The 22628-nt window shown below is 40.4% G+C and overlaps 1 protein-coding gene across 5 annotated transcripts in view; it reads right to left on the reverse strand.

The window, feature by feature from the left end:
- The window catches only part of RPTOR (regulatory associated protein of MTOR complex 1), a 386906-nt gene that overhangs the window by 246541 nt on the left and 117737 nt on the right, over nt 1–22628 (reverse strand). For all 5 annotated transcript variants that reach the window (XM_088661471.1, XM_035104148.3, XM_088661470.1 and 2 more), the window contains exon 3: nt 22013–22095. In XM_088661471.1, the coding sequence (XP_088517597.1) occupies nt 22013–22095 (83 nt within the window). The remainder of the gene's footprint in view (nt 1–22012; nt 22096–22628) is intronic.

Genomic DNA, 22628 nt, shown 5'->3' on the forward strand with positions numbered 1-22628 from the left:
TAGAAACGTGAAGCAGGTAACTACATAACACGGCATTCATGTAGAAGGTCTCAATAGGTGAATGCTCCCCGCATGGAGGATGGAGAAGACTTTTACCATGCTTAGCACCTCCCATCACTCAAAGTATGAACTGGAGCAGCATTAAAGAGAATAAGCAACACAGTTTTGAACTGGCCCTACCCAGCCATGGAAGTAACACTTCTGATAGTTAATTCTTTAATGACAAGAAACACTTACCGCCACTTTCACAGTGTTCCAAATACACATGCACACGTTTCTAGCCTCTAGGGGCAGCTGTCCACATGTCTAGGCCCTGCAGAGCAGTTGCAGCAACAGGGGAACTCCACCTCCCTGCTAGCTTATATACCCTCCCCGATGAGGGTTGTGCCCCATAACCTGAGACTTCTCGCTTCAAGCCCCTCCTGGTTCCAGGAGACAGTGGGGCAGGGGAAAGTGGGGGGTCTACTGGCCTGTCTGTCAGCTGAACAGCCTCTTCTTTTTCCATCACATCTGGCACGCCTACCTCCATCTCAGACTGCCCTGACTCTCCCCTGTCCCCTGGCTCCTGCCTTGCAGGCAGCATCAAACCCCATAAATCACTTGTACCCTCTCCTAGGTCACTCTCCTGTTCCCCAGCCTCTGCCACACACACTTCAGAGTCCTGCCAGTCCCTGACATCAAGCTAGATTTCTTTTATAGAATTTACCCATTTTCTTTATTCAAGTGATTATTATAATATGGATTTTGTAATATGGATTTGTACAGGCATGCTTCTCTGGGTCTGCTTCAAACATGACTAAACTCTTACATGGAAAGCACTTGGAAACAAACAGCGACATAAGCATCACAAACAACATTTACATGCATATTATGAGTTGAGAAGGAACAATAGGATATTGTTTTTTAGAATAGTCATCTGCAGCAAATCATGCACATTTGCAATCACACAATGATTTACTGAGGCATGGAATCAGCTGTGTTTCTTAATCTCTTTACCCAAGGACATGTGTTTTTTAGCACATACAGTGGTACCTTGGGTTGCGAACTTAATTCGTTCTGGAGGTCCATTCTTAACCTGAGGTACTACTTCCAGGTTAGCAAAGTCTGTAACCCGAAGTGTTTGTAACCTGAGGTACCACTGTATTTCCAAATGTTTAAAAAGCCATCTTCAGGAAGGTAGAGCAAGCTTGTTTTCTCCTGCTCCAGAGGGAAGGACCAGAACAAATGGATTCAAGTTACAAGAAAGGAGATTCTGACTAAACACCAGGAATAACTTTCTGAGAGCATGAGATGTTTGACAGTGGAACAGACTCCCTTGGAAGGTTGTGGACTCTCCTTTATTGCAGGTTTTTAACCAGAGGTTGTAAGGGCATCTGTCATGTATGTCTTAGTTGAGATTCCTGCATTGTCAGGGGTCCCTTCCAACTCTATGATTCTATGATCTTGTTACAACCTTAAGGTAAAGGGGGGTGGTGCCTAGTTTTAGCATGTCATCTTGTGGGAACTAGACCTTAAAGGTAAAGGGATCCCTGACCATTAGGTCCAGTCGTGACCGACTCTGGGGTTGCGCGCTCATCTCGCATTATTGGCCAAGGGAGCCGATGTACAGCTTCCAGGTCATGTGGCCAGCATGACAAAGCCACTTCTGGCGAACCAGAGCAGCACACAGAAATGCCGTTTACCTTCCCACTGTAGCGGTTCCTATTTATCTACTTGCATTTTGACGTGCTTTCGAACTGCTAGGTTGGCAGGAGCTGGGACCGAGCAACGGGAGCTCGCCCCGTCACGGGGATTCGAACCACCAACCTTCTGCTCGGCAAGCCCTAGGCTCTGTGGTTTAACTCACAGCGCCAACTTAGCTGCACACTATTTCCTCACAGAAGGACATTCCATTGAGAAAACTAGTACTGTTTGAAGCAGCTCTTGATCATCTCTCTGTTCCTTTCTTTACTCCTAGGCATTCAATCTCTGTAATAAGACACTGTATGTTACTAATGCAGTTGAGATGGGGGTGGAGTGGGGGGAGAGATGGCTAACAGACCAAATAATTGCTCCTACCGCTCTTTCCGGATAAATCAACTCTGTTCTTTTATTCCCTGTCTATGAGTCTGACCAAACTGTGGGAGGCAGTGGAAGACAGGAGTGCCTGGCGTGCTCTGGTCCATGGGGTCACAAAGAGTTGGACATGACTAAATGACTAAACAACAACAACATCTTTTGTTAACAAACAGCAAAAGCAAAGGGGCATTATTTAGCTATTCAAATCTATATAAGATCAAGCTGAACAGAACATACCCACATAAGACAGAAATGTTCTGTTCATTTAGCCCTTTCTGGAACTGTTCCAGAATGCAAGCTTATTAAGACTGCGATCCATAGTCATGTACCTGGGAGTAAGCACATGTAGACATGTGCAGTCTTGCTTCAATAATCTGTGCAGGCTTCAAACAACTTTATTCTGAAGTAGCAAATTTCAGTCCTCTCTCCCTCTAGTTCTTAACTCTGCCTCCTTCCGGTCATGCTTACTAAAACCAGGTTGCCATGAATGAATGTGTTCCAAGAGGGACTGAACTAATCTGGATGTGCTGAAATGTTACTTTCAATTTCTCAGTAGTAAGATGGTAAATCCTTTAACATGGCGACACAAAAGTGGCAAAAACGACATCATCTGAATAGCATATTAAATGCAAGAATATTTAAAGATGTAAGGGCTTGACAGATTTAAGATGAGGGCATCAAGGTCCTTTTATAGAATGAGTTTAAAAGTAATTGGGGACATTGCTGCTGCTATAGTTGCTATAAGAACACAAACGACCTTCAGAGCTCCTAGCTTGGTGCTACCAGAGAGGAAGATGGAATGCCATAGATTTTAATGTGCTTAGATCCCAAAGACAGGAATGTAACTTACCTCTCCCTCTTTCTACAGCAAATGTTTATGCACTGCAGATGCTAGTGCTGAGCATGGTACAAAGAGAGTCATTTTAAATTAAAAGGACATATGTTGATATGCCATAAGAGATAAGGAATACCAAAACATCAGTTATGCAAGACTCCAGCATAGAGTTGCAAAAGGTGTTTTGTTTGGTTTGGTTTTTTTAAAAAAAACAACCCACAGAATCCTTTCCCCTCAACAGGGCATAATATTGCTATACAAATAATAATGTCTGATATGCTTGGCCTTTTCTCATGTGCAGAGAAAGTTTCATTCAGAGCACAGTTGAGACTTTCAGTACTACTGTTTCTATTCTCTGCCACCTTCTGCAGATAGGAAGGTGGAATCCAGACACATATAAAAACTGTGAAAATGCTTTTTGTAAAAAAAAAAAGTTTTGAAAAATATATTGAATTTGCCATAGCTCATCATTGCCCCCTAGTGTCACATTTGCATAATGCACTTTACAACACACTTAAAACATTTTATTTGCAACTGTATAGCTGAGTCCGAAGTCTAGTGTCTCCCAGATTCAAACCTCTCTGCTAGAGTCATCCTTAGAGCACAATTTGCAATAGTCACCTGCTGCTTTTGTACATTTCCACTCATTCTGCATGGGAAGTTCCATTATTTTCCCACATGAGTTACCCAGTAATGAACTGTGAAGCAGGACACTCCAATGTCTTGCTTGCTGAGCACTTCAAACCATTTCACCTTTCAGCAACTCATTAGGTCAGAACACCTTTCCTTGTCTAACGTCATTCACCTTCATACACTGCATTTTACTACACCTTTCTATGTAAGGGAATTATACAGAAGTCAGACCTGTGGCGTTCATGCATTTTTCTATAGCTACTAGTAAATATTTTTAAGCATGAAAATTATAAACATCTGAAGCAAGCAGCACTTAAAACAGTGTTTTACTTCAATCTAAGAAGTCTGTAGTCAAATACTACCTGGAGAACCTTTGCCAAATGACATATATAGTACAATCCAAACTACACACATACAATAGCTGCTAGGTTGACGGAAATGCTCGGGCTGACCACAGGGATCATTCAATGGATACAAAGAGGATCTTGGGCTCATAGAAGAGAATACCAATGTCTATTCATACTGGGAGCTCTGTGGTATGTACTGCTGGAACTCAGTCAACATTTCCTGGCCTCAGATTTCCATTAATAAAGTCAATAGAAGATTTGTCACAAGACTGGGGGGGGGGGTTTTGAGATAAAGCCTCTTGACCACACCACACATTTAAAAGGTGCACTGGAGATTTGTAAATTATTCCTACAGTGCCTCTTTAAGATTGTGGTAGTATTTGCAATCATTGTTTTTTTAAAAGTTTGCCAAAATTTCTTGCCATGATATTAACCAATCAATTAATTAACCAGCTAAAATGTATTCTCTCATCTCAACACAGGCTATACAGTATTTGGGGGATATTTAATTACTATAACAGTTTCTCTTGATTAAATAACACAGACAAATAATTTATTCTTTGGAAAGCCATCTCAAACACATTGCCTGACTTCAGGGATGTACACACATTGTTTATGAAACTGCTATCAGCACTGAACTTCATCAATTAAAATTCAATTAAAAATCCACATTTAAAACCTATGATGAATGCACTAACTGATTAGTTGCACCAATTAATTTGCAAAGGATTTCAGACTTGAACGCTACTGAGGGTAGCTTCCCAACACAAAGAAAATACTCTAGTGTTAAAAAAAACACCATGGCATATAACTTTTTTTCGCTGCACAGATAGTCATAGTGGAAAGTGCCAGTAGGGTTTGCAATTTTCCCAGTGCTGGATCTACAAATTTTCCCATAGAGGGCAGTCTGCACTGCTTTCCTCTACTCCCTGATTGTGAACTTCAAGGGATGAATTTTATGTATCACTACCATAACCAAGGCACATTAAGAGCAAAAACCTAAAAGCAAAACATGTTGTCACAGGATATTGGAAAAAAGAACAAGCTTTACCTTACAGCTTAGGGGTACACAACATGGCAGGCTATTACTGCTATTCAATGGTAGTCATAGACAGAGTAGACCCATTGAAGCTAATGTAACTTAGGCTCATTAAACGCAACAGGTCTACTCTTGAGTCTTCTTCTTCTTTGGCGATCATTCATAGTCGAGTAAGACTGTCTTCCATAAACACGGTTTTAAAAGTGAGTCCGTAAGTGACTGTGGAGGCCAATTCTGGATCCACACGTCCTTCCACAGTGGGGACATAGGTTTCCGGGTGGGAGTTGATCATGCTGAGGGTTTGCCAAATGTGCCTTCCTCTTAGTGTGTTCCTCCCTTTCGTCCTGAGTTTGAGCATCTTCAAAACCCACGAAACCTTTGGTAAAGACTGTTCTCCAATTGGAGCGCTTGCAGGCCAGTGTTTCCCAGTTGTCGGTGTTTATACTACATTTTTTAGATTCGCCTTGAGAGAGTCTTTGAACCTCTTTTGTTGACCACCAGCATTATGGTTATCATTTTTAAGTTTGGAATACAGTAGTTGCTTTGGAAAACAATAATCAGGCATCCACACAACATGAGTAGGACTTAGTTGAATACAAACCATAGTGATTGGCTACCATTTTTTTCACTTACATTTTTCTAAGTGTATTAGAAAGTTAGCCTATTATGAATAAGCTTCTGGATGCATTCTTCAAGTGTGCTAATTGTTGTAACAATGAGCCAGTCATAATGGTCTGATTTGGATGATCATTCAATATTTCATAAACCATGGTTTTGTGAAGCTGGGAATGAACATCAGGGTAAAGCACTCCGCCCTAGCCTCTGGACTGCCTGAGCAAACCACAATGGATTGTCCAAATGTGTTCTTCTATCTAAGCAAAGCACAAACAGTTTGCACCACAGGAGGCAGCTTACCAAGTAATTTCTTATTGGTCCAAGCCAGGGGTCCCCAAACTACGGCCCAGGGGCCGGATGCGGCCCAATTGGCCTGCCAATCCGGCCCGCGACGACCCCCGCCGCCGCCCGCTCTTATGGCGCGCAGCGCAGCAGCGCTCTTCCAGGTCGGGGGAAAAGCGCCGAAAATCCTTTGTGCGCATACGTATGGGCCTCTCTCGACCCGGAAGAGGTCATTTCTGGTGCACCTCCGGGTTGGGGGAGGCCCATACGCATGCACACAATGGATTTTCGGCGCTTTTTCCACCCTGGAAGCGCGCCGCCGCGCCAGGAAGCGCCCGTGCGCATGCACACGGGCGCACGCTCCCCCATCCTCCGGCCCGCCGCGCGATCGGCGCGGTGGGAACCGGCCCAAACGTCGGTAAGTCTGGGGACCCCTGGTCCAAGCCCTGCTGGGCATAAATGACATGATGGATATATACTGCCTCCACAATCAGAGGCAGCATACCTCTCAATATTATGGATAACAGCAGCAGCAGAAAGCTACTGCTTTCATGTCCTATTGGTTGCAATGTCTATAAGAATTCTACCCCATCCTACCAGCTGATGGTGAGCAACAATGGGAGACAGCTATTGCCTCCTAGCCCTCCTTGCAGGCTCAGGGAAGCTTCTTGTCTTCCTCTTCCTGCGAGGACAAGGAAGTTGGGCTTTCTATGGCCACCTCTTCTAATAACCCAAGCATAACAGAGGGCAAAATAGCTCTTTTTAGGATGAGTCACTGAGCATGTGCTGCAGCACACCTTTCTCTCCTCTTCTCTCTCCCTTGCCACGTCATCCACATAGCTCAGTGCAGGAAGCTGTTTGCCGCCGCTCCTAAACTGCCACACATGCCCTGATCTGGCACTAAAATTTAGTGTCCCATATCAAATGAAATCTCTCAGGTGCCACCCTTTCAGGGCCTCATGTTCAGTTTGAGAGTCAAGCGAACATTTCGGAAAGAAGGCCTGGGCCCCGGGCAGAGTATGTGGAAACTGCTTCAGTGATAAATGGCAGGGTATTGCATGGGAGTGGAGAGGTAAGGACAGAGAGGTGGTAAATGTGTGTGCAGAATGGGATTGGTGCAACCTAAGCCATCAATCCTGATGGGTTTTTATCCATTTAGTTATGAAAAATTACAGTTGGTAAAATGGGCCTAATAATTGATGATAGGAATGCATATAAAGATTAAAGATAGCCTAAAATAATTAAAATGCCAAGTTTATAAAGAACTGTCACCTGAAGAAAATTATTATGTTAGTATATTAGTCAGTGTTCTGTTTGCACTATTGTTCAGTAGCTTGATTCAATTTTTTCTTCGGCAATTTCAACAACAGGTAGAAACCATGCACACTGTTTACTTTTTTTGAAGCAATATGAAGAACTGAAATTCTTTGGTGCAAGTACTTAAAAGACAGATTACAAGTAGTTAAAAAAAACTGCAACTGTGTGCTCAAGCCTCAGATGTTCTATTCATGATGATCAGAATTATATAACCATCAAGCACTAAAATGTAAAAAAAAAATTATTGCTCAAGTAATTAATGGAGTATTTCCTATTCAGGTTATTAATAAACAAGGACCAATTAAATGCCAACATACTTTCGTTTGATGATCCCCTCATGCAGCTGAATAAAATGTGCAATTGTAACTATAATAGCTATACTCCAGACATTTTGCAGCCATTCTGTTGAATTGGGAATTTTGCTGATTTCCCATTATTTAGCAATGAACATTCTAGCTACCATTAATAAATTTAATATTATTGCTATACTTGAGTAACAATAAATTATTGGAATAAGAGTACCATCTTAGGATCTCTCATACTGACCAATATTTCACATATAACAGGATCCTGCTATGCATGAGTGTGTGAGACTGCAGATGGGATATTAAAGAGTCCAATGGCAGGACCCAATAGTAAGGATGCATGAACATGCCTCTAATTGCTCCTTTTCCTGATAGGAACTGGACTAGGACTACAAATCCCAACAATGCAAGTGAAGACATGATTTTCTACATGCAATTCCCACATAGGTATGAGGAGAAACTGAGCATGCAAGGACATATAGCCTCAAATCAACTTTGGACTCCCCGCCATGGGAAAATATGCTCTTCTAGGAACTGGGAGTGCCTTTGCCTTCCTCTTCGAACCAAGATACACTCCTAGGGAGTGTTGGGAAGAGGAGGGAACAGTAGCTTGCAAGATATTAGAGAGCAAAGCCCTGATCAACACCACACAAACCCTTGATCCAACACTTGAGACCATCTCTAACAATTTCTACATCTGATCCTGTAAAATTAATCTCTGATGAAACCTTGTATATGATCAAAAATACACCCATATCATCAAAGTTGCATTTATGATAACACTTCTTGATTTGACACTCTTTCTTCAAGTCAAATCATCTATGTATTGTCTGCAATTAGACAGGATTACACTCATCCTGAATATCTGCAGTTGCCAAAATCTGGCACTGCTGGTAGATGGTTAGGAGGTGATCAGGGTACATGACTTCCAACTTTAGTCATAGAGTAGACCCACTGAAATAATGGATTTAAATAACTTGAGTCCATTAATTTCAATGTGTTTAAGTATGACTTGGTTGAGTATCACCTTTTAATTCAAATATACTTTAAATTCAACTGAGGCATGCTATCAACTATCTTAATTCCTTTTTAAATAATGACCTGGCTGAAAATGAAGACTGGATTTCATATAAGGCATGTTCAAGCCTACACATTTCTTACAACTGAACCATGAGCATCATGTTATCTTAAAGGCATTTTTAATATATATATATTTTATAAAAAAAACATGGGGAAAATATCTGCCTTCCGAGATAAAACATTATGACACAATAAGTCATCTATTTATAATGGTGGGTTTCTTACTGAATTTGTAGTTACTGAACTGTTTCTCAATGAGATATAAAGCCAATGGTCATGGTGTTTAGTTAGCAGAGTGATAATTGTTTTTATTTTAAGAACTGAATAGATCGCAGAAAAAAATGCTATTTTAAAGGTAAATATCAATAGTGCAAGACCATTCATATGGGCCCTCTAGATGCTGGTGATATACAAGATAGCATCCTTGTATATCATTTGCTAGTCTCTGGGCTCTTTCTTTCAGAAAGTTCAGGATACGTTTAACCCAATCCTATGAATGTTTAATAAAAATTAAGCCTAATTTTCTTCAGTGGGCCTTACTTCCAAATAAGTGAGGATAAAATTGAGCTTTCGGCATCAGGTGATCTTGCTTTGTATCCCTGTATGTGTACATACGTCAGCAAAACAGAAACCTGCTTTTCCCTAAGCAGATGTAGTTCTGTAGTGCCTGTGGGCTGCATGGGCAAAGATTTTGGATTATTTTCATAAACTGCACAAATGCTCCATTTAGCTGCAAACTAATTTTTGTCATTCTATTCAGTTTTATTTATAAATGCATTTCTATACTGCCATATCATTATAAATATCAGGGTGGTGTACAACATTAGGGCATAAGCACCATTTAAACAATACAGAGAATCATTAAAGTGACTGGCTAATGAAAAAGTAAAAAATTAAACAGCTGCAAAGGCCTGTCGTTAGTATGCATGCCTCATATTAAAAGATCTGCAGAGGTGCTGAGCCAGTAATTTCATGTTATTGTTCTGCAGTTAGGGAACATTTTGCCAAAGAAAGCCACCTGGCACTGTCCTGCTATTGGTGCTGGAAACACATTTATGTTTTTAGCCAGGTACTTGGCACTATTTCAATGTACCAATAAAGAACTTAAGAACAACCAGCTTCTGGGAAGCCCCAGGGCATTAAGGCAGTAGCTCTTTTTACACTGTTGTTCCCCTCTCCCCAAAAACTGATGTCCGGTGCATCCTACCTCTAAACACATAAGTCATTGACTGCTGAGACCATCACTAGGTTAATCTGCCTATTTCTGATCCACTTCAATTTTGCACGAGATCATTTCTAATTTCATTTCAAACAATTTCTGCATTGTGCAATTTAAAAAACAATATTCACAAAAATGCATGTTCAAATACAAATCAGTGTTACACAGTGATCCAAGGACCTTATTTTAGGTTAGGATTTAGTTTTAGAGATGCATTATTTTTGTTATTATCTAGATTACGTTTGTGTAGTTTTTACTGCTGTACAGCATTATGAACTGTTTAACTTTGTTGTTTATTTATTAATATAAATTGTAGAGATGGGACCCCGAGGATCATCAAGTCTAATCCCCTGCAATGCAAGAATCCTGCTCATACCACAACCATTCTTGGGTGGACGATGTGAACCACAAACCTTCTGGTTAACAGCCAGACACAATGACCCATTGCGCCACCTGAAGTAGGTGGTTTCATTAGCCTACCATGACTAATTAAATTTTGTTGTGTCTTGCAACCCTCTTGAATTTTGCAACCGTTGTGATGTTGTGAGTCACCTTAAGCACTGTTTACCAGCGAAAGGTAATATACAAGTAAGATGGTGGTAGTACAAAATGCAAGGTATAATGTCCCCACTGTGAAAGGACGTGTGGATCCAGAATTGGCCTCCACAGTCACTTACGGACTCATTGTTAAAACCATGTTTATGGAAGACAATCTTACTCGGCTACAAGTGATCGCGAAAGAAGAAGAATACTTACAGTGGTACCTCAGCTTACAAATACAATTGGTTCCGGAAGTCTGTACTTAACCTGAAGCATACTTAACCTGAAGCGAACTTTTCCATTGAAAGTAATGGAAAGTGGATTAGTCCATTCCAGACGGTCCGTGGAGTACTTAACCTGAAGCGAACTTTCCCACTGGAAGTAATGGAAAGTGGATTAATCCGTTCCAGACAGGTCCGTGGAGTACTTAAACTGAAAATACTCAAACCGAGGCGTACTTAAACCGAGGTATGACTGTAGTAGCATAGTTGTGTGTTCAACTTTGAATTGTCTCCAACAAGGAAACATCAATCCCAAAGCCCACTTCCGTAATGCCAAGGATTTTTTAAAAGCCTTGTTGTTTAGTCGTTTAGTCGTGTCCGACTCTTCATGACCCCATGGACCAGAGCACGCCAGGCACTCCTGTTTTGCACTGCCTCCCGCAGTTTGGTCAAACTCATGTTTGTAGATTCGAGAACACTGTCCAACCATCTCGTTCTCTGTCGTCCCCTTCTCCTAGTGCCCTCAATCTTTCCCAACATCATTGTCTTTTCCAAGGATTCTTCTCTTCTCATGAGGCGGCCAAAGTATTGGAGCCTCAGCTTCACGATCTGTCCTTCCAGTGAGCACTCAGGGCTGATTTTTAAAAGCCTAACCCTCCTTTATTATTGATAAGATTTTGCACAGGTTTTTAGGAGCCCCTGCTTTTTTGCCATTCTAAATGCCCATAATCACCAACAGCAGCTATTTCAATGCTTTAAAAGCTAGCAAATAAAAGACAAGTAACTAACCAATATTATTATGAGCCACACAAAATTTTACTGCTACTGCTTAATTTTAAAAATTGTTCAGGCCACCTTAACAAAAAGGAAATCTGATTGCTCAACAGCATTTTAACAATTAGCAATAAAATAATGGAACAAATGAAGAACTCTAGAAACTGCTGGACCAAAAACAAGGAGTGAATTTTAAAAAAACAAAGTTCTGTTCACTTAATTTAGTCACCCACCCACTCACACATACACACACTGTCAGCCCTGACAAACAAGAAGCTGGCGCATATATTCAAGCCTAGTTATAAAATCACAAACTAAGGATATTTTTACATCTTTGCTCTTGGAGCTGCTAGATAATCTTTGTAATAAATAGGTCTCAAACTTTTTCCATTGCCAAAGGGAAATTCAGCTTCTGAATACAGTTTCAGTTTATTAAAAGAGGGACAAAATCCCTATAGTGTCTCCAAAAGAAAAGTTGCCCAGCCATTCATCATTTACATTAATATGTAGGGCTTCAGCACAATCCTGTGGTCTGCTGCGCACCATTCGTTCACATGCTAGATTAACAACACCTTGTCCCCACTGCAGACCTGAGAATTACCTTCCTGGTCAGTGCTTGGGTTAACTACCACCATCGGAATCAGATTCAAAAGTTCTTTGGGAAAATTCTGGAGCAGTTCAGCTTTTCAACTGTTTCCTCAGGGCACCAAAGATATAAAGAAAGGGTCACAGTAATCGTTATCACCTTGCTCCACATGCTTCAAGACATCAGAACAACCCCTTTGCACGAAGCACTTCCCAGGATCTCGCTACAGATTCTGGGGTGGAGAACTGAATCGGTCTAGTAATGGCAGATACCAGAATGTGGAAAATTAACCTGACCTATATTCAGAAAGACATACTGCCATTACTGCAGTCCTTGTAAGGGCTATGCCCTAAGAAGTATCCTCAAAATACTCTTATAAAATAAAAACAATAAAACGAGGGAGAATTGGGAATGTTCTAGGATCAGAGTTAGATCAGTGAGAACATCCACTGTGGCATTCAAAGGCAATACAGGTAGGAACGAGGAAGGGAGATTGCTAAAGCTAGAGAGATATTTAAACCTATTAGTCAGGGCTGGTCCAAGACATTTTGGAACCTGCCACCTGAGGCAGCTGCCTCACCTTGCCTCATGGGTGAGCCAGTCCTGCTATTAGTGAATTTATATAGAATCATTCAGTTAAAATATTTTGGATAATGAGGAGTAAAAATGAAATTGGAGATGGGTGAAATCATCAACCAAAAGCAGGGGGGAACTAATTTCATACAAATTTAATGAGCATATGCTGCAAAGTACTTCACACCAGATTCTGAATTATGTAAACTGTGTGCCATCCAGCCTACAATTTTGCCTTTGGCTACAGGACCTCATTTGCAGTTTGTCACAAATACATAAACAACACGAACTAGGCAAAAGCTCAGAGTCCAGGGGAAAAGGAAGCCAGGAAGTAACCATTACAACTAGAGTCAGGGATGATATTTGGCTCCCTGTCAATGACCCTGGGAAAGATCTAAAGCAGGGAAGCTTTTGTTGATGGTTCAATGCTAAAACTGCCAAAATATGGAAGGAGGAGCTAATGTTTTTTGGAACAAGGCGCTCTAACTCAATTCCAACTGGCTGCAGAGAAAATGCTGGTGTTCTCTAAAGCCAGAATACTGGAAATGAAACACTGGCATGTAAAAGCTCACAACTGTACCAAACAGCCCCTGTGCTTCATTTCCCATGTGACTCCATTGCTCCAGGAGTACCTTTCATGGAAAAGAGACTCAGCTGACCCATCGATGCCTTCTAAAGCATCCTCTCTTATTGCACTAGACCGTTTATAGATGGAGGGGCATACGGGAGCAAGAATTGTTGTCACACTTTTGTAAACAATTACACTGTTGCAATACTGGAAATAAATCAGCAAGTTCCCAGTTCCTCAGATAAATCAGTGTCTCAATTCCTCAGACACAATGGTTTTCAGAAAATGTAACCAAACTGCTGTGTACAGACAATTTACAACAGCACTGACAAAAATATGTTGAAGCAAAAAAGAGCTTAATCTGTTAAAATTAAGATATGTTATTTTATTCATTATTTCTAACATTTGGCTATTCTAGCATTTAGAGGGACAAGAGCAATTAATTACAAACATTAATTAGGCAATGGTGAAGAGAATATACAAAATTTGTATCAATTTACCCAAAAAGCAAACTGGGTAAACCAAAATTTTATCTAAGAGTAAGCCCCACTTCAATGGAGCTTCCAAGTATACAGGATTTAAAAGACTACTACCAGAAGGCTACAAACATAGAAGCACTTATATATAATGCACATGAATCTTTGCCTTGATGTAGCGGACTGCTATGTTCATCATCTGGTCAATGAATACAATCCACAGTCCAGTGAAACAAGCAGCAAAAAATATACAACAGATGCTAATGGATCATGAGTGCATCCAAAAAATATTTATTATAGAAACAAGGCAGACATGTGGCTTGGAATGGACTTCACCGAAATTGGCAAAAGCCAAAAATAAAGCTTCATCAACAGCCTCTGTTGATTAGTGGTTTATTTCTATGAAAGGAATAATGGGACTAGAGTCCACCTGGAAGCCCTGGCCTCTAAAATGAAGGAGATGTTGCTACAGTTTATCTCAAGGAACACAGAAATGCTGAAATGTAAATTGGTGTGTGTACAATATTCTGCAATTCAAGGATGTGCTACACCTCAATCCATCCATCTACTTTTAAGGGAGACTGGAAAGACATAAAACACAATGCAATCAGATACCTAATTTGAAGGCTGAGATCAGAGTGAAACAAGCTACATATATTGAAAACAAAATTAATCAAAGTGTGAACCCCTGAGCAACCTCTGCACTCATTTCAAAGAAGAGGGAGAGAGACAAAATGTAAAATATATTGTAATGCTACAATTACAATCTAGACTCCACCCCACCTAGGGAGCTGCTGCAGATATAAACACAAGCATACAAAAGTAGTACCGTATTTTTGTCCAGATTCAAAGTCCACACGAAGGGACTTGCTTCTGAAAAATATACTGGTTTCCAAACATTTATATATTGCTTTTCAGATACAAACAGCCTCTCAACAATGCTTACTGTAGTATTACAAATGTTACTGTCAGGGCAGAGGTCAAACTAGGTAGTTGGACTAGAGAAAGGTATATTTGGGGGGGAAATGTTACGCCTTGATAACATCTATTTAGAAAACAAATTGTCTTCTGTTTATATTTTGTGAGCTTTAGGGGCACTGGTCCATCATAAGGAAGGAGTCTTAAGGGTGATTACTAACTGTGGGTTAAACCACAGAGCCTAGGCCTCGCCGATCATAAGGTCGGCGGTTCGAATCCCCACGATGGGGTGAGCTCCCATTGCTCGGTCCCAGCTCCTGCCAACCTAGCAGTTCGAAAGCACCTCAAAGTTCAAGTAGATAAATAGGTACCGCTACAGCAGGAAAGTAAACAGCATTTCCGTGTGCTGCTCTGTTTCGCCAGAAGCGGCTTTGGCATGCTGGCCACATGACCTGGAAGCTGTACGCCGGCTCCCTTGGCCAATAACGTGAGATGAGCGCTGCAACCCCAGAGTCGGTCACGACTGGACCTAATGGTCAGGGGTCCCTTTACCTTTAAGGTCTAGTTCCCACAAGATGACATGCTAAAACTAGGCACCACCACCCTACACGGGTCGCCACAAAATAAATAAATAACTTGATTGGCATTCCCTTGCTTGGGCTGTTGCTCAAAATGAGTGAGGAAAGGCATACTGGTCACTGCCTGAACAAGGGAAGGTGGCTCCAGTCAAGGGAAGGCTGGGGTTTGACCAGGAGGCATGAGTCTGAGTTTAGATGGCACACTAAAGCAAACCTTGGCTTAGCTCTTCACAGCACAGCAGCAAAAAGATTACAGAGGTTGCAAGCTCCTCTCCAGAAGCCTGAATACTCACACATTTGCATTAAGCCAAAGTTTGGCTTAGAGTGGCCTACCACAATCAAGGCTGTCAGGTATTAGTGCCCCTTCGTGGCAACAAGTACCGTATTCCTAAATAATCTCTCATCTTCATTCTCGTGTGTGTGTGTGTGTGTGTGTGTGTGTGTGTGTGTCGCATTAAAGTATTTCTCATGCTTGATTGCAGAACTCTAATTTGTTGGAACTTTGTAAGCCTCTATACTTGCTTCCCAATAAAAAAATAATTTGAACCTTGCATGAAATGGCTTACTTAACTGCATGATTCTGTAGATGAAACTGGTTCTAGTGTTTTTCACCCTTGTAGCACAAGAATTTATACAGCTGTGAAACACGAAAAAGTATTTAATTTTTAGAAAACCTGTAAGTAGTTACAAACTAAAGAGGCATACCATTCAAGCATGGAGCAGAGTTGGTTTTGGAAACTGTCAACATTGTTTCTCAGATTCCCTTCAAAATTAGTTTCTAAAATCTTTGCATTTACCCAAGCAGATATTTCAACTAATGCGTTTACTGAACAAATCCTGTAAGCAAAATTGCATTAAACGTTGAAGCCTCATTACTCCACATCTTATTGGATAACTATTCCAATGAAGCTCATACACTCAGTAGCAATTTTCCAATAATCAATACTTGTCATCCATTCATGATAAACTATTTCCAAGCTCTGTCGCTAGGCTGGTTATTTCAGTGCCCTGGCATGCGGTTCTCTTCAGCCTTATTGACCATTTAAGCAAGTGGGGGTGGGGTGGGGGAATCACAACCAAAGTAGGTCTATTAGTATTTACAGCAAAGGTCTAAGAGATTCAATCATTCTCCTATTGTTTTATTGCAGATAGCCCAGCAACTTCTCTTTATTACTGCAGGAAAAACTCAAAAGCTGGCTGAATGCAATCAAGTAGTACGTGTTCAGCTTTGCAATGTTTCAAAGGGCAGTGATTTACCGCTACAAACCAAGTATCTTGCACACAAAACATCTGAGCTCGGTAATTGCCTCATGTTTTGTACAAACTATACAAGGCAGCATGAGGTCTGCCCACACGCAGAGTACCTGCTGCTACCCGAAGCCAACTCCCCTCCCCAGCCCACCCTCTTCCCCCAATTCCATGGACTCTGTCATTAAACAGCAGAGAGACTCGTTTGTTTTCGTTGTGCCCTGAGGTTTTACTATACCTTAGGTTCCACATGCTGTGTTAAAGTCTCATGTCAGCCAGCCAATAGGCTGTGTTCCACGGGATTCATTATTCTTGTTACTGCTGAAAAGAGAAGGGCTCTGGAATGGCACGTAGCATGGATACTAGAAACTGCATGACTCATCAGTATGTGCAATAATGTGGTATCGTTGCAATTTTACTCGTAAAAAAACCATTGTGGCCTTTCATGCTCGCATAAATGTTACCACTAAGGAAATCAACAATCTTACAACAAAGATACTTACAGAAATCACGTTAACTAGCTATATATTTGTCCAAATATGCCAGCAGAATTTGCCAGGTCTGCTGCATCTGGACAGAAAGAATTTGAGTGGAAGTGAGAAGGTAACAACCCTTTCCTTTTATCTTCAATACTTCCATTATATCCAACAAGAGCGTTTCAAATCTGAAGAAACCAACATTTTATTATGGTTTATCTTCTTATGCAAACAAGTATGTCACTGATACATGGTTATGCAATCAAGCCTGTATTTAAACCGAATCTCCCCTTGAATTCACATTGTTTTTTTAAAAAAGTTATTGGTTTGGTTGTTTTTAACCTAGTGGCTTATTCAGTTCTGCTTTCCTTTTTTATCACTATAAAACAATCTCACACATGTCTACTCAAAAGTATGCCCCACCGAGTTCAGTGGGGTGCACTTCCAGGGAAGTATGTATGAGTCTGCAGCCTCTAGCAACTTTCCAAACTCATCAAAACAAAAACTAATTATACAGTGGCTCGTCTTGCTTTGACATTCTTGTTCTCTTATTTCCTACCTTATTTCTTGGGGGGGGGGGGAGGCCATCAGAAAATGATAAGAACTGTGAAGAGTGGTTAGTTCTTATGTTTAAAATACAGATAAATAAAAAAGAACCTTCAGAAACTTAAAAAATCCAAAACTGAGCCATAACTGAACAATTTCAAAACAATTACAGTAAACAAGTTATCATGCTGAAAAAAGGAAATGCCAGTATGAAGAATTAACTAGGACTTGACTAAAAGAGGGTACTTTTGGCAAAATATTTCAGTAGCAGCAAAAGGCATCCAACCTGTGATTGGGGGTGGCGGGGTGCTACAAAGGGGGACAAAAGGGAATGGCAATGCTGTTTCAAGAAGCATTGCTCATGCTCTCAATTGGCCATGTGTCACTACCATGTAGGCAAACCTGAATGTATGGCACCACTTATATCCTCACCACATGATCCCACAAACTATTATTTGCAGGAGTTGACTGACCTGGTTTAAAATAAAATGGTGCTAAAATAGCAACTAATGGGGGAATAAATAGGCGGGAATATTTTTGTCCTCCCTAAAGGCACTACTTTTGGGTATCAAAATAGGTGAACTGTTTGATACAGTTGAAGATTTCACTTATAGGGCAGTCCATTTTTAATCTCTTCAAAAGAAAACATATTAGTTCAGCTCACTGATTTTGAATCAACACATTTTGTCAATAAACACACTAAATTTCCTGTAGCTTCTTTAGAGTTTGAGTTTTATTCTAACAAAATGCATACTTGGCCAGCAGAATGTCAGAAAAATGCTGCTAGGCCTTTATGCTGACTTTTTAATATAACATTTATATTAATGTTCACACCCCAGAAAGATTAATCTCCTTTGTTCCATTTTCTTTCTGTTGGCAGGACAACTGATAAATATCTTGGAAAAAATCATCTGGTGTCACTACTGTATTTACATCCACAAATGGAAGGCAGACACAGAGGAGACAGCAAATATTTTAGAAAGCATGCTATAAGCAGTCATAGAGTCTTGCTGTGGTACAATTTGGACCTGTGCTGTTTATTTTCTCGGCGCTTATTTTTAAGGTTATTTTTCATGGTTTTATTTACATTTCAGCTTGTATTTTGATGAGCTTGTTTTTATTGTTAGCTGCCTTGAGCAGCATTCTGTTGGAAAGGCGGGACATAATTATTCTTAATAAACAATTAGGTGGTTGGCCCCTGATGCCAATCCTGCAATTATCTAAATTTAAAACTGCTACAAACTGATGCAGGTGCCAATGGAAGCATAAGTCACTGTTCCCTAAACACAGGATTTAATTCTAAATAAGCAGCAGAAAAGAAACAAGCAAATGTACACAATCATGCCAATATAATGCAAATTTAATTTGCAGATTCCTTAGTTATCCCGATAACATTCTCTCCTAAGTTATGATCCAGAGTGGTTCCTGGCTCAGGATCTTTTTAATATGAAGATTTAATTACAGTAACAAGACAGCAGCTACTGAGAGTGCTCAAAACACGACACATGCAAGTTTGCCCTTGGAAGTTACCCAAAATTTGTGCTCACCAGCAGGAGTAGTGTAGTCTTACTAGCAACAACACTCTGAGTTTCTTCTTCCTCTTCTTCTTCTTTGGTGATCACCCGTAGCCGAGTAAGATTCTGTTCCATAAACACGGTTTTAATAATGAGTCCATAAGTGACTGTGGAGGCCAATTCTGGATCCACACATCCTTCCACAGTGGGGACATTGGTTTCCGGGTGGGAGCTGATCACAATGTGGATTTGCCAAGCATGCCCTCTTCTTAGCACGTTTATCTCTTGTGTCCTGAGCGAGTGTCTTCAAAGCCCATATGACACCTTTGGTAAAGGCTGTTCTCCAATTGGAGCACTTGCAGGCAAGTGTTTCCCAATTGTTGGTGTTTATACTACATTTTTTAAGATTTGCCTTGAGACAGTCTTTAAATCTCTTTTGTTGAACACCAACATCACACTTTCCATTTTTAAGTTCAGAATAGAGTAGTTGCTTTGGAAGATGATAATCAGGGATCCACACAACATGACCAGTCCAACGAAGCTGATGTTGAAGAATCATTGCTTCAACACTGGTGATCTTTGATTCTTCCAGTACACTGGTATTAGTTCACCTGTCTTCCTAAGTGATGTGTAAAATTTGTCGTAGACACCATTGATGGAATCTTTCAAGGAGTTGGAGATGGCGTTTATAAGTGGTCCATGTTTCACAAGCATATAGTAAGGTTGGTAGTACAATAGCTTTGTAAACAAGCATTTTGGTTTCCCTGTGAATGTCCTGGTCCTCAAACACTCATAGTCTGGGAAACAAGTTCCTACTTTCCTTCGCAGACCTAGGCTAGAAAGGGCATGGTAAGGACAGGGTGTTCATCCCTGTTGTGTTGAGATTCTCTGAAGTCAATGCATGGTCAAAGAGAGCCCTCATTCCTCACCAGGCTGTGGTCAAAGTACTGTAAAACCGAGTTTATCAACCCTGCTACACAAGATCCTTTTCAACTAGAGAAGCCAAGTTACATGCAAAGCTAATGCCCGTAGCTCTCTCCCCTGACTTTAGCACACTTCTGAAGCAATTCACATCCCACACTTTAATATTCACACCACCACAAGGATATTAAATCCATATTTAAATCTGTTCTGATAACTAATCAGCTTCAACAAAGATTTTATTCTGAACTGCTCAGAAAGAGATGCTGCCTCTGTCTACTCTGAGCTCATGTTACCAAAGAAAACGTTTGCTGTGGCAATTTATTATCCTTATTGATTTTATAAATTATACGGGAACAAATAAATTAATGATGAAACAGCCACCTGTCTCTGTGTAACCAATTTCACTTTAAAGTAGAATGACTAGGAATAAATTTACCTAAGGGTATTGCTATAGCCAGGACAAGCTAGTTATCATTCGAGCTCCCCGCTTGGGAAAGGAAAAGAATACTAAGAAGATTTTCAAAATTCCGGAGCATACCCTACAGCTGTCCACTGATCAAGATTTCAAGCAGAGAAGATTGCTATCTGTATTTGCACATGTGACAATAATACTGTAAGTTCATCAGAATAGGAACACAGGAGTTCTCTTGACAATCAACAATGCATGTGAAATCCAAAACACAGTTACTGATCAAAATACTGAAGATGAAAAATGGAGGAATAAAAAATAGCCTTGGAGTTTGAAATGTTTGTGAGATTATAGATAATATTCCTACCCCTTTTTATTATTGTATACTTTTCTTGTAGTTATTTTTCTTGTATATTTTATTGTTACATTTGTTTCATAAATATTTTTAAAAGAAAAGAAAAATAGTCTACCAAATCTTATGCAACTGGCAGAAAAATACACAAAGCACGTGGAAACTTCTGGCTCTAGAATATGCACACACAGAATTACGGTAGGTTCAACAGTAAAATGGCTTTAAACCTAAGCCAAGTTTAGAAGCAACATCAAACCACAGTTTGGCATTGTATTCACAAGCCTGGATTGAACCGACCTCTCACACAATCCTTTAGCCTTCCTCAAACATGGAGATGCCCTATTCATTTTCTTGATTTGAGCAAACTATATTTAACTGTTTAATCCCATTTGGACATGGGTTACAAACCATACTTTCATGGTTCAGATAAAAGAGCAAACTATGGTTTCCCTCAAACCAGGAAAAGAATTCATGAACTGCCACACACAAAAGAGCGGAAAGAAGAGAGCCAAAGACATACTCCAGTTTTGTGCCCAACAGGGGCGTCCCCAGATGGAACTCAGGTTACAAGGGTGTTCAAAGGATTGATGGTCCTTGTGACCATTGTGTACATCAGTTCTCATAGCTACTGAAGCCTTGTGCCTGAACCACCACTATGTGTGATAAAGCACAGCACACATTCCATATACAGAAAGTATTGTGTCGTCTTAATTGTGCAAAGGAATTTTGTACCAAATGTACCAAAGCCAGAAAAATGATATAGACAGAGCATGTGAAGTCTGCTCACATCTTCCATCCCCAATATGTGGTCACAGTACTTAAAGAGTGACTGTGCCCCCTGAATATTTATGAACAGAATTACTTGAAATGATTATTTCTTACAAAAATGGAATGTGCCCGCTTCAGACATATAATGTTTATGGAGCACAACAACCAAAAAATTGAACTGGGTGACAATCTTTCCATATGAGAAGACGTTTGTAGGTAGCAGATGCCCACATGGGTACAACAATTTTAAGCTCACTGAGCATGGTTTTGCTACCATAATTAAAACTGCCAAAGCCATGGGGGCTTTACACAAATTGCTACTTCCATGGAAAGAAGCTAGTGTGATCCCTGTTTTTGGCAATTACCATACCATAAATCTAAAGGCTAACAAACAGTCATAAACAGCATAGTTGAACCGGTCAAGATTGCAGAAATTCACCAAAAAACTGATGGTGCAGAAAAGACCCCAACCTACACGGAAACTAACTACTGAATTCCAACTACTCAGAAAGTTATACCAATGGGAGCCATGTGGAATATAAATGGTAGTATAAAAATCTTGACTGAAAATTATTCCTGTTTCAAAGTACATTCACCCAACCAAAGCCTAATAGCTTTTGAGAACTTGCAAGATTCTATGCACACGAATGGACAGACAAGTTATGAATATTGGCAAGTCATTAAGTTATATAAGGGATGGTCCATACTCCAAGCTGAAACCAGGGTTTTTTCATGTAGTACAAGTAGTACACACAGTTGATTGGAAAAAAGGAGGCATAGAACTCCTCTCTAACACAAAAATCATACTTACCCTTGGTTGCCAGTTTTCATACTGTTTCTGCAGATTTGCACCAATAGTTTCCAAAGCTTTCTGTGGCCCCATTGACAGAGGATCTAAAACACATAAAAGAGTCATGAGACTTTTGATCAGCTCCTCAAGAATATTCACATAATTTCTAATTCTGTATGGAGGGAAGGGTATTTGAATACAGATTATAGCTCATGACATTACTTTGCACCAACCTTGTGCAATCTCCAAGGATGTAACATAGCAAACCAGGCAATTTGCAAAAGTTCTGGATAAAAGGCCCTGGAGCATGAGATAGCTGCTTCCTTTAGGACACTAATAGAAAGGGAGCTTGGTGTAAAGACACTAACATGCTTAGCATTTCCACCAGTTTTGCCCTGTCCCAGCCAACTGAAGAAGTCTACCTTAAAACAGAGGTAATCAACCCAGCAAGGTGCCATGGCAGCCATGAAAGCTTACTTAAATAAAAACAAGTATATAGCCCCTCCCCCTCCCCCCGCACGTTACAGGGTAAAATGTGCAGGTACCTTCTAAGTGATTTCTGTGAAATGAGATTATGATGTGGCCACCTTGTATATTTTTCATGGTACTATTATTAGACAGCAACAACGTGTGTGTG

Source organism: Zootoca vivipara, chromosome 2 (assembly GCF_965207765.1).
Source record: "Zootoca vivipara chromosome 2, rZooViv2.hap1.1, whole genome shotgun sequence".
Classification (NCBI taxonomy): Eukaryota; Metazoa; Chordata; class Lepidosauria; order Squamata; family Lacertidae; genus Zootoca; species Zootoca vivipara.